At 41.3% G+C, this 13,324-nt stretch overlaps 1 protein-coding gene across 13 annotated transcripts in view; it reads left to right on the top strand.

Moving 5' to 3' along the window:
• The window catches only part of PTPRM (protein tyrosine phosphatase receptor type M), a 665,945-nt gene that overhangs the window by 440,018 nt on the left and 212,603 nt on the right, over positions 1-13,324 (top strand). For all 13 annotated transcript variants that reach the window (XM_053243122.1, XM_053243114.1, XM_053243112.1 and 10 more), the window contains one exon: positions 10,143-10,275. In XM_053243122.1, the coding sequence (XP_053099097.1) occupies positions 10,143-10,275 (133 nt within the window). The remainder of the gene's footprint in view (positions 1-10,142; positions 10,276-13,324) is intronic.

Raw genomic sequence — 13,324 nt, 5'->3', positions numbered from 1 at the left:
CAGATATGCCCATGCAGTTAGTTATACCTTTTGTAGCTGTATAATGCAGTGAACAAGAAGGCTGGCCTAAAACTGGTGTCATGTCAGCAGTACTGTATATTGTAGCTCCAAATTGACATGAGAAAAAAAGTGAAAGACCACTAAGGTAGCAGGATTTTCAAATGACTTTTTACCCACTTTATATGACAAGAAAAGAAACAAACTTCATGAAAATTCAGTGCAGCACCACAGCCTTGATCTTGACTTTGGTCTGATTTCATATCCTTTCCTTGTCCTGTGTCTTACCTTCAGCTCATCTCAGCCCTCTGCTCAAACTTCATTACTTTGTTTCCAGCTTCATCTAATTCTAATAATCTCTTGCAGTTATGCCCTTTGGCAGTAGTACTTATCTGATGACCAACGGGTGTTGACCTCTCTCATATGATTCTGACAGTATCCGTATAGAAAAAGATCAAGAAATGCCTTCTAAAATAGAGTTTCAACCTAACTTTGGGTATATAAGCAACCCATGCCTCTGGTATACTGTGCCTGCATTTTTTATTTTTTATTTTGTTAGTTAAGGCCGCATTGTAACACTTGATGGTGAGAACTGGAAAACCATTAACTAAGAAGCCCCAAGAGTATTTTTCAAGGATGCAAAGCTATTGCAGCTGCAAAACTACTGTAGGCAAGAGGCATTCTTATGTTGCTCAGGGCAACATAATCTTTGCAAAGGATGTTTTCAACGATAGACCATTTGTTAATAGGGATGTGCACGAACCTGTTCGGAGGCCCCTTTATGGATCTCTGAACAGGTTTGAACACTGGCTGGCTCGAAGGTTTAACAGCGAGGTGTGTGTGTCTGCCTTTAAGGACGTGGGAGGATGCACTCACCCTTCTCGCCAAGTTTTCCCCGCCGGCTCTCCTAAAAGTCCATCGGGACTGCAGCGTACCTCCCTGCTGCCCCGTTGCCCCCTTTACTGGATGTAGCCGAAAGTACTCAGCGCGCACATCACGCGCACATACCCGATGTGTGAGTGCAACGTGCGCCCACCGCCCACAGGCCCGCTGAATATTTCCGGCAGGGAGGTAGGCTGCCGCCTCAACAGACTTTTAGGAAATCGAGTGCCGGTGGGGAAAATGTGGCAGGGGAGTAATTGCATCCTCCCCCACCCTTAAAGGCAGACACACACATACACACCCACCGTCGAACCAGCCCCCGCCAGTTCCGTGCACATCCCTATTTGTTAATATGGAACTGTGGTGTAGTAAACAGAGCATTGGACTTGGATTAGGAAAACCTGGATTCAAATTCCTGCTCACTCATGCGCCTAACTGGATAGATTTGGGACAGTCACTGTTTCTCAGCATAACCTACCTAACAGTGTTGTTGTAAAGATAAAATGTGGGGGGGGGAACCAAGTTCTTTGAAGGAAGGACAAGAATAAAAGGTAATAAAGTAAAAGTCTTCCAGTCCAATACCCTACTCAGTACAGGAATCTGTACAGTATCCCTGTTTGAAAACTTCCAGTACAGAGCCCACATTTGGTGCTCCCTAAGAGGTGTGGGAGCACTTATTTCCACACCTACTTCTTAGGTCAGTAATTTCCACTCTTTTTAAAGCAGTGGCCACATTAACAAACAAACAAAAATCAATGTGAGCACCATTTCCCTGTGTCAACCTCCACACAGAACTGCCCTTTTCTCAGTGCTAGGAGAGTTCTTTAAGAGAGATGCCCTGTCTTTAACTCTGTGGGAGGAAAGTACTCTGTGCATGTCTCCCAAGGTGGTGTAGGGGCTCAATTTTCCTTAAAGGAAATTTCCTTAGAGCGGGGCAAAGCACAACACTGCATGGTGAGAATGACATCTGCACGTAGTGCCAGCGGGACTCTGCAGAGTATTCAGCTTTGGCCAGAGCTTCACACATTGGGTTCTTAGGGCCCCACTGGCCCCCAGGCCCTACAATGAAGAACCCTGTCTTGGGTGCTCTCCTTGTCACTTGAACCGAGTTTGGATTCTTGTTTAAAGAAGAAATGACATACATTTAAAGAACAAATAAGAAATATGTCACAAAAATAATTGCTTCCTTTAAAGTTTATTCTTTCCCCCAGATGTGATTCATGTCCCTAATGCAGAGCAGTACCACAGAACAGAATATTAAGATTTGGGTGTGGTATAGTATGTCTTTGTATTCTGGGATGCTAGTATCATACTATCAACTGGAATGCAGTGCCTCTATTTGTACATGTCATCCATTAATTGCCTCATAATGATTACATTAAATCTATAGCAGAGTGTCCATGCTGTTTCATAAGATATTCTGTTTGGTCAGCCTAATGTATGTTTGGCTGTTACACTTGTATCTTTTCATTTCACCGCCGTGTTTGCGTGCCTGTGTGAGCAGTATTTTTGCTAGATATGTATATTCCCCTTTCCCCATACAGACACACATCTAGATTTTTATTTTGTTTATTTTGTTTATGAAATTAACTCCCAATTGGCAATCATCAGGTGATTCGGGAAACAAGTCTGTAGGGAATAATTCCATGTTGTAATCCCCTTCTTACCCCTCAAATCCTAACTAATCAGCTTCTAAAAGGGTTTCAAAAACTAATCTGCACCACCAAGGAATATCTGATGTATCTGATACTTTCTGTTTTGCTTTAGCAGAGGAAACAATCTGTCTGTGCTCCTACTGGCAAAGCAGAACACAACAGTTCCTGTTTTTAACATGTGATGGGATCCCCTAGACATTTATTGCAGGATGTAAACATTAATCTAAAACAGAAACTGCTGATACTATGATAGGATTCAAAATATTCTGTTTCAGATCTGTGCTAAAACTATGCTAAACTGTTGATGGAAAATCAGTAATTAATTCTGATCCATCTGCATAGGAGGAGATTCGCAAAATGCTAGGGTGCATTCTTCTATGGATTGGAGGAGGTTTAGTGTGATCTGCTTTCAGGTTACTAACCCTGGCACTCAATAGATTGATAAGCATGTAATAGAATTTAAATGATAAGATTTAACAAAAATGAAAGGAGGATGTTACCAATGACATCATGATCCAAATAGTTTATAATGCTAATATACTCAAGGCTTCACGTCAGAGGGGGAATTGAAGGCAAGGTTTAAAGAGCAACAATAAGTTTTGTCACAGAGTTATCATGCCTGCAGTTCATCAGTGGTTCATGACTCATCTGGACTTGTAATGGGTAGCCATCTTTCAGCTCAATTTGAAACTGAACGCAAAATTATTTATTTATTTATCATATTTTGTACCACCTGATATGTACATCTCTAGACAGTGTATGAAGTTTGAAATACAAAACGTCACTGATTAAAATCCATGAAACACAATAAAACCACATAAAACAGTTATTTAAACAAATTATTAAAATTATTTCTAAGCCTGCGAAAACAGGTGAATCTTGAGGGTCCTCCTGAAAACAAACAGAGAAGGAGAAGCTCTTATTTCAGTGGTGACCATATTCCAAAGCCCTAGGGCAGCCACAGAGAAAGCCCGGTCCCGGGTCACCACCAGATGAGCTGGCGGCAATTGTAACCTGACCTCTCCAAAAGATCATAACAGGCGGCAGGGATCATGACAAAGAAGGTGCTCTTTTAAAAACCCTGGGCACAAGCTGTTAAGATCTTTATAGGTAATAACCAACAATTTTGTATTTCATCCAGAAACATAGTGGCAGCCAGTGCAGTTCTTTTAAAATCAGTGTTATATGGTCCCTTCGTGTTGTCCCGGAGACCAATCATGCTGCCGCATTCTGTACCAATTGTAGTTTCTGAACTATGTACAAAGGCAATCCCACGTAGAGTGCATAAGCCGACAGGATTTAAAACCCCTTCAGATCTACTTCTGTGAGTTAAACAGAAAGTCTGGAAATAAGAGTAGCAGTGAAGCTGCATGAATGAAAGCGAAAAATACTCCCGAAGAAAATTAGTAGGAAACAAAATAAAGTCCCTTGAACTAAACTAGGTACCCCCCTCTACGATAACTGAGTAATAACTGAAAAAAACAACAGAGCAAGGAATGAACAGAACAAGGGACAACAGAGCAAGGAATGAATAGAACAAGGGACAACAGAGCAAGGGATGAACAGAACAAGGGCAGGCTGGAACACAAAAGGTTGAAGAATTCTAAGTATGAACACTGTCTGCGGTAAGCGAAAGTTGATAACAGCAATCTGTGCCAATAACAGTCTGCTTAATATAGGGCTCAACATAACCAGCAGCCAATCAGGCTTTCCTGACTCAGCACTTCTATTTCCTCTCCTGTGATATCTTGCGCCTGCATGTCTCCCACTGAGCCTTTCTCTTGAGATGCCTTCTTAACACAAGTGAAATTCCAGCTTCCTCGTGATCAGCCTCTTGAGCCCTCATGTCTGCCAGCTGCTCAGACTCCTCTGTATTCTGCCATTCCAGCCCAGCTCCAGAGTCTCTTCTCCCAGCCAAATCCTGCTGCTGTGCCTCTGAGCCTGCACTCCCAACTGAGTCCTCCCGTTCTTCCTCTGACTCTTCTGACTCAGAGGTCTAAGCCATGACACCAGTATGAGATGATGCCTTTTAGCATCTTCCTATATCACTGCTGCCTGATATAGTACCAGCAGGGATTCGAACAAGCAACCTTCTGCTAGTTAGTCAAGCATTTCCCTGCTGCGCCAATGTATACCACTGTTTTAAGGTCATTTACCTCCCAAAATGGATGTAGCTGACTTATCAGACAAAGCTGATAGAAAGCACTCCTGGCCACAGCCTCAACCTGAGAGATCAGGGAGAGCTTTGGTTCCAGGAGCACTCCCAAGGTATGTACCTGATCTTTCAGGGGAAGTGTAACCCCATCCAGAACAGGCAGATCTAAACCATCTCTCGGTTCCCAGCCCCCCACACTCAGTACCTCCATCTTATTTGGATTCAATATCTGTTTGTTCTCTCATCCAGCCCATTACTGCCTCCAGGCAGGCATTTAGGGAAGATATGCCATTTCCTGTTGAGGTCAACATGGAGAAGTATATCTGGGTGTCATCAGCATATTGATAATACCCTGCACCAAACCTCCTGATGACCTCTCCCAGCGATTTCATATAGATGTTAAAGAGCATTGGAGACAGTATGGAGCCTTGTGGAACTCCACACTTCAGTTCTCACTTTGCAGAACAACAATCTCCAACCTACACAATCTGGAATCTACCAGAGAGGTAGGAACAGAACCACAGTAAAACAGTGCTTCCCAACCCACCTCCCTCAGATGGTCCCCAAGGATACTATTGTCAATGGTATAGAAAGCCACAGAGAGCTCCAAAAGGCTCAGCAGAGTCACACTCCCTCTGTTGATTGCCAATTGGAGATTGTCCATCAGGCCAACCAGGGTAATCTCAGCCCCATAGCCCACACAAAAACCAGTTTGAAATGGGTTTCGATAATTTAAAAAATGCATTTTTTAAAAAGATGGAAATAAAATAGGTATATTCCAAGTTCTGTTGTGCTTCTGATGACATCTTTGGGAGTCTAACAGTTTCTTAATGGCTTCCCCCTACTCTGTCCATGTGTGGTTTTCCCTCCAACAAGTCGCTATACCATGCCCCACTTCCCCCTTCTGTTCCTTCTTAGCTAACTTGGCAGCAATGGCAACAGCAACATTTGCAAGGTCTTGCTGGACACTTGAGCAGCCTCCATTCCTGCCCTCTTGAACAGCATTGTTGAAGAAGGAAATTACATTTCCCAAGATCCATGGAATGCTCTGTCACCATCCAAGGCACAAAGGAGTTTTTTCCCCCTCAGAGTATGGATGTTAGGTGTCACAGAAGCAACAGGTCCCTTGTATCTAGAATGCTGCAAAACACCCTCAGCCTGTTCTGCGCATGTTTTTGCTCAGGAATGTTATTACCTGGGGAAATATGCTGGTACAGATTACAGTCTGAGCCAGGGAAGAACATTCAGGAATAATTGTTCTTGCTTACTAATGCAGATGAGCAATATGAGCTGACCAAGTGTAGACTATAAGCCAGGTGTGCATGGTGACATAACTCGACTTAACTTTAACCATATAGGCAGAAAGTCAACACACTTTTAAAGTAGTAATTACTGGAGCCTCCTGAAGCCATAGCTGTTTGCTCTAGAAATATTAAAATGGGCATATTGCATGATCTGTATGCAGGTTAAGACTGAATAATAGTTACTTTTGGTAGGTTCACAGTTGTGCTACTATTTTATAATCTACATGCTTCTGCAAGTTTTTTGCTTGATTTTGACACCTGGGCAAAACCAAACTAAATAGACATTGAGCTCTGCTAGAATCTTTACTCTGATTTACAGCTTGTAATAGCTGCCATCATAGCACACAGCCAGTGAATTCTTTTCACCAGGATCCTTGGGTGGTGCTGGCATAGGACTCGTGATGATTACCACCACTCTGGGCCAACTGGCTGTGACTGTAGCAGGCTGAACAGGCTCAAGGGCTGCTCTTGAAATGCCTTCATATAGATTGAGAGTGACTCCAGGTGATGCACTTGGCCCTCGCATCCTTTCTATAGGGTCATCCTGCTCTTTGTCCTGATTAACCTGAAGGCTCCTGCTATACTCCTGTCTTTTGGTCCTCCCTTGTGTTCCAGGCTGTGCATGTTGTGACTGCTGAATACAACCAGTATTACGAGGTGGAACCCCTGACTATAAATACAAATTAGCCTTGAACCTATGTCTTGATTCAACTCCTTAGCATTTCACTCAATTTCTGGCTCACCCACACCTCAGCTGCCAGTGAACAGGATCACTTTCTGCTCAGAGGTGGAAAATGTTCAAGTTTTTAAAAGCAGAATGGTATGTTCCCTCGCGCCTCCCCATCGTCTTGCATTGCAACAGACCCATTGAATTAGATAATCAAAGGAAGACGCGCACCACTATTCGACAGTTCAGTCCCGTCCTATTTTGCATGATTCTATGCTCCTAATCACAATGCAGCTGTCACACAAGGTATAACATTTCATTTCCCTGACCTTATCTGCAATATGAGTTAAGGGTAGGTACTGAAAAGTGATATTACTTGGATCCTGCTGCCTGCATAATAATTTGATTGCATGCCTCTTAAGAATGTGAAGGGGTTTTTTTGAAGCTGTGATCATTTACCTTGCCCTCAGAAGGAACAGATGGATATTTACCAGTTACTGTATAACACAGGTCAAGACTTAGAGCAAAAACCTAGAAAATAAAAACCATTATGAGCTGAAAAAGTAGAAAACAAAACCATCATAAGCTGGTTAATAACAGGAAAAGCATGTTTCATTGGTGACTGAGCTTTGCTGTGCCTATTTTCATAAATGCTTTTAAACTTTGCCATTACTTCAATTGATGGGAACACTTGCACAAGAAATTTAGTTGAGAATGATGCATTGAGCAAATTGCATTTAACAGTAACAAAAGTAAAAAAAATTGTTGAGCTGCTGGTCAGGCTTAAACTGAAAATTATAGTGAGACCAAGCTGCTCTAATAAAGGAAGGGGTTATTGAATTCAATCACACCATAGTGGGGGAAATAGAGGCTTGTACGTGCATAAAACAAAGCAATCTGGTTTTACACATGACTTTCTAGTATTATATCTGATTAACTTGTACTGGGAAACATGTGATCAACTATGAGGAGTTAGTTAGGAACATAGAAAGCTGCCATATACTGAATCAGACCATTGGTCCCTCTAGCTCAGTATTGTCTACACAGCCTGGCAGCAGCTTCTCCAAGGTCACAGGCAGGAGTCTCTCTTAGCCCTGTCTTGGAGATGCGAGGGAGGGAACTTGGAACCTTCTGCTCTTCCCAGAGCAACCCCATTCCCTGAAGGGATTATCTTACAGTGCTCACATGTGCTCTCCCATTCAAATGCAGCTAAGGCGGACCCTGTTTAGCAAAGGCAATTCATGCTTACTACCACAAGACCAGCTCTCCACCTTTTACTTAAAGAAAAGAAAAGAAAAGAAATCGTTGTCCTAGTTCACACATTTTCCTCTGTGTTAAAGATCAGGATTTTGTTTCCTTACATAACAAGGAATACCTTAATTCAAAAAAGTAAGAGCATAGAAAGCACTGTGACAAAGAAATTGAAAGTCATGCCCTCCTATATCCACAGGGCAGAAGGAGGTGTTCTTGAGATTATGGGATTGTATGTGGAACCTTCCACTCCCATGTTACCTGCTGTTTTGTTGATTATGAATTATTAAAAATTCATGCTGCTTCTGCAAAGGCTGTGATGAACAGTGTGGTACATGCATAGATTGATTAAGATGACTGCTTTTTGCATAGAAAGAAGTAATGTGCTTTTGAACCACTGCATGAAGGGGAAACACTTGCACTGTCTTGCCAGCTTTGACTCCAGATATTCTCTTCTGCTGTGATAGCAGATAGCACGGATTCTCATGGCTAGAAGGGAGTGCAGCATTAGATATGCTACTGGGATGTAAAATAGTAGGGGTTTACCTCACTACAGTGCTTTTAAAACCTAGGACAAAAAGTCTTCATGTCATTCTTGTTATAGCTTGTAGCCTGTTGAGCTGCTGCAGTAAGGAGAAGCAGCACTTGCAATGTGAAAACATTTGTATGCATGAGTCCCTAAGTGAGACAGTTGGCCCCATAATAAAGGCTCTGGATCCCCATTCTCAACCGTTGTTTAAATACAAAACTGGCCCCTTTCTCACCGTTCTCTTCTCTAGCTCTGATAGGACAAGAAACAGGAGGAGGGATTGTCTGCCTCTACCACAGTAGTGTTTGCTCTAGTTTGCAATTTGACTATTGTGGTTCTTTTGTGGGGTTGAGATGTTAACTGCCACAGGGTTTTGCACCAGTGTGAACATGCCCTATATATTGAGTCCAGAAGCTCAAAAAACACTCAGCTTATTATCACCAGCATGGATGAAAGATCTGTTGACCTAAAATGGAAAGCAATTTGTGGAAATACGGCTATAAACTTTGATTTTAGAGAACTGATCCTAATTTGGCTCTGTGAGAATGGAATACCCTTGAAATGTTTGCATTATTTGTTATTGAGCAATCAGAAACCTGACCTGTTATGGTTATTCATTGACATGGTTTCTAAGCAAATAAAAACTGTAGAACTTAATCACGGCTTTCAAACTCCTTGATGAAACCAGGAGTGTACTGGTCCCCAAACGTTAAAGTTTAATTACATTTTACTCTCTCCCCACCCACACCCATGTCTATCCAAAGGCAGTTTAATGAGCAAGCTTATAAATCAGACTTCTTTCCAGGATTGTCTGTCTGCCTTGTGAAGGTGACATGGTGCCTCAAATGATGGATACTGTCATATTTTGATTAAAAAATCAGAAGTCCTTTAAGGGGGCAGCATAGTGAATTGAATAATGCATCCTTAACCATTTTCAAGCTGAAATTATTTAACGGATGTTTCATGAGACATGGATTCTGACGTTCCATCACATTATACAGTAAACAGAACAAACAGTGCTTTTTTTCCTTTTTCTTTTTTGGTAACAAGGAGGCTATAAAAGCCTAAGACAGTAGCTGCTGTAAGGCACTGGTTATCTCATTTAAACAGATATTAAATGTGGGTGCCAGTGGTGTGATCATCAGCTGCTTCCCATTTTGTGAATAAATTGCTTAGAAGGAGTCTTTTGCCTACCAGATGTGACCTAGATTTAGATTTCCAAAGGCAAAAAAAAAGTCTATTGTGTAAAAACAAAACAGTTGCTGGTAAAATGCATGGTAAATGAGCTTATCTCACATTTCCAGGTGTTTAAGCTAATATGTTAAGGAATTACTGCTTCATTTATGAAAAATAATTGCAGAAAATGTTCCAGCAAATCAAATTTGGATAAAGGCTTAGGATAGTTATTGTGTTGTTAGCAAGTTTTTAAATAGCAAAATGAACAAGGAGCGTAGCACAGATAATAAAAATAAAGATAATTGGTATGTGAGAATAGGCTCTTATGAAAGTGTAAGGTGTAGCACTGAAATTTAGTTTACCAATATAAACAATTCGATTTCCTTCAGTCCATGTCAATTACTGTTTTAAAAAGCCTAAGAAATCAGTGTTTCGGTATCTGCCAACTTTGATTATACTTATGCAAAATATAATGTAGGAAAAGTTCTAATTCTTTCCTCTCTCCTTTTAAAATATGCTTCCATAGGTGCTGCTACTAGGAAACCAGACCCTGAACCAGAAAAGCAAACAGACCACACTGTTAAAATTGCTGGAGTCATTGCAGGAATCTTGCTGTTCGTTATTATATTTCTGGGGGTTGTGTTGGTTATGAAGAAAAGGTGAGCAGTTAATAAATATTCTGTGTGTGCATATTTGTGTTGAAGTATCTCCTGCAGCATTTTTCAGTAAATCACATGCAAAGGTTTTAGCCACCTTTTTGGGGACTTTAAAAAGAAATGCTGCTTATTCTCCCTAAAGCCTACCTGGTGTGTTATGAAACTTGATATCTGACTCTTTCTTCCTACAACATTCTTAGTAAATTAATGTTAGTGCCTATTTGTTAAAACACCCTAAGGTTTATAGTTTCAGCACTTTGCACCTTTATACTCCATAAAGAGTCTAAATGACCTCCACTCTATCCAGGAGTTAAGGCGAAAGTTAGAGAAACTTTGATTCCTTATAGAAATCTCAGAACATTGAACATTTTGAATATAAAAAAGACAAACACCGGCTTTCATCCATGATAGCATCGCATTTGTGGAAGAGCATTTTACATCATGCAAGAGGGGGCGGAGCAATTTTTTACCATTCCCCCCTTCCCACTGCAACCACCTGTGCCTCCCTGACTTTCTCACAATGTGAGAAAGTGCCTCCCTGACTTTCTCACAACCACCTGTGCCTCCCTGACTTTCTCACAATGCTCCTATTTTTGGGAGGCACAGGTACCTACAAAGGCAAAAGGAGATTACTGAAAATCGCTGCTCCCTCTTTGCATGATGGAAAACACTCTTCCACAAGCACCCTTTTAGTCTGGATGTCTGCCTTTGTGTTTTGGATCTAAACATTAGTGAGCAAAATGTAGCCCATAAATGTGTTGTGCAAATGCTTAAGAGTACATTTAGTGAAATTAGAGGCAGTTTCTATTACATTTCTCACGCTTCTGCTTGTACAAGAAGTTACACAAACTGTTGCAGAAGGAGAACATCATATTTAGGTTTAGTTTCATTTTTCTCATATAGTATTCTAGTGCGAGTTCCAAAACAGTTGTTCCTTGTGTGGATGACTCCTTCATTGAGTGAAAAGGCACCTTTGGATCCTCCTGTGAACGGTAGGATAATAGCGCTAATTAAGAGTGGATTTGCTTTTTGAATTCTCTGAAAGCCCAAATTCTGCTGTACATTTTTCCCCATGAAAACAAGTGAAATTACATTATAATGATGTTGCTGGTAACATAAGACAGGTTCAGCAAATTTTTGCAGGTGAGATCTGTTCTCAGTATAATTTGAAGTAGTTTTAATAGTACTGTAATGCCATCATCCTTTGGAATATCTATCATCTGATGTCGAAGAGTGGATAAATATTTCATCCATGAGAAAAGTGAGACAGTCATTCTTGGCAACAGGAATGAGAGTATATTGCATACTACAGTGGGAAAACGTTTGGATGCATATCTGTAGAGGTTATGTTTGGGTTCATTTCTCAGTCGAGCTCCAGATAAATAGGGTATGGTAGCTATGGAAAAGGTTTAATATTTAATATTTGTCACTGGATTGCTTCTTCCTTTGCAATTATGATCTTCCTACATGCAGGGCACACCACTGCAATTTCTACTGGCCTTGTGTTCCTTAAATGATGTCAGATCTACTTGCTATATATCCTGGAGAGTTCCAGATGTGAGTGATAGAGTGATCTGTCAGTAGTATTAGATCTGGAAAACACTGCATGTATATTTAAGTCACCAGCATATTAGTAGGGTCTCTGTGGAATGACACTGAGCTGGAGGGACTCACTTTCTTCAGATAATGGAAGGAACTTGTAAAGAATGAGGAAGATATACATGAAAGAAGTAAAGGAACCTCCGTGAAAAATAAAGATGACATTACATTTGAGTCATGGATTGTAGTTTCAGAGCACTGCATTCATAAAAATAGATACAAGTTCCATAACAGGAGATACCTGGGTAGAAATTCATGCATCAACAATGAAAAAGTAAATATCATGTAGTGAATTCAGCAGTTTTCAGTTGTGTATTCTTAAATGTGTAAGGAAGGTTTTCTGTATCCATGGAATGTTGACAGCTTCCTTTAAAGCCAGTGGCAAAAGTAAGGACCCCTTCTGGCATACAGTATCTTAACTATGTGAAAACCACTGCAGTGTGTGTCCTCTCCATGCAGCTCCAGCAAGGCCAGAAGCTCTAGGTCGCACAGCAAGAACTCACAATGCAGTTCTTTCCCACAAAAGCATTGCCTATCCCAGGAGTTGGAGCAGCATGAATGTGGGAAGGAGCTTGGTTATGAGCTTCTTCCAGATAATCTGGAGCAGAAGAGATGGATGGATGCACTGCAGTGACTTCCACAAAGCTAAGGTAATATTAAGAAGAGCTTTTATTCTTTTCATTGGCTTAACTAAAGGTTTCAGTGTATGATCTCACAGACATAAAGATTACAGCGAACCCCTCTATGAAATTTAAGATCACAACTGAAAACTAGCAGACACTTACTGATATTGTGTGTCTTTGTATAACTGGAAATATTTTTGTAAGGTAGAGTATGGTGAATAAAGGAGAGGAATAGGAGCTAAGTCGAGTCCAGTTGGGAAATGTACATTGCAAACATAATGGAGACTTTGAGGGAGATAGTCATGCAGACCGGAGAATCTTTAAGTTTGTGCGCATGACGAAATTCAGTTCAGTTAGGGGAAAGGCAGGATTCTACCTTCCTGCACCCAGATGATCCAAGCCTACTCTTGCTGCTGCCATTTCCACACCCACTCAAACAGCACCAGAGGTGTACCTAGGTAATTTTGGAGCCTGGATCTAAAGGCCATTGGAGCCCCCCCCCCCAAGTTAAGCTTCATCCCCCTACACACACTCACACACTGTAACACACACAGTATTTTTTACACGTGGGTTCTTTAGGGCACAAAGAGCAACTGAACTCACAAGAATGTAATAATATAAAACAAGTATATTATGCAAATATACATTAGCAGAAACATTTCAACCTGCAACTTAACATATTCCCATCCCACATAATTCTTTCCCCACTCCCCACTCTGTCACACTTGATCACCCAATTCAGCACGGGTCAGCAGCACTGCATGGCGTAGTGACCACACCACCCAGGACAGAATAAAAAGGATTTGGGGGCCTTCAGCGGGTGTGGAGGC

Source organism: Hemicordylus capensis, chromosome 4 (assembly GCF_027244095.1).
Source record: "Hemicordylus capensis ecotype Gifberg chromosome 4, rHemCap1.1.pri, whole genome shotgun sequence".
NCBI classification, from domain to species: Eukaryota; Metazoa; Chordata; class Lepidosauria; order Squamata; family Cordylidae; genus Hemicordylus; species Hemicordylus capensis.
The sequence above is the reverse complement of the archived record's forward strand: the minus strand, read 5'-3'. Positions and strand labels throughout refer to the sequence as shown.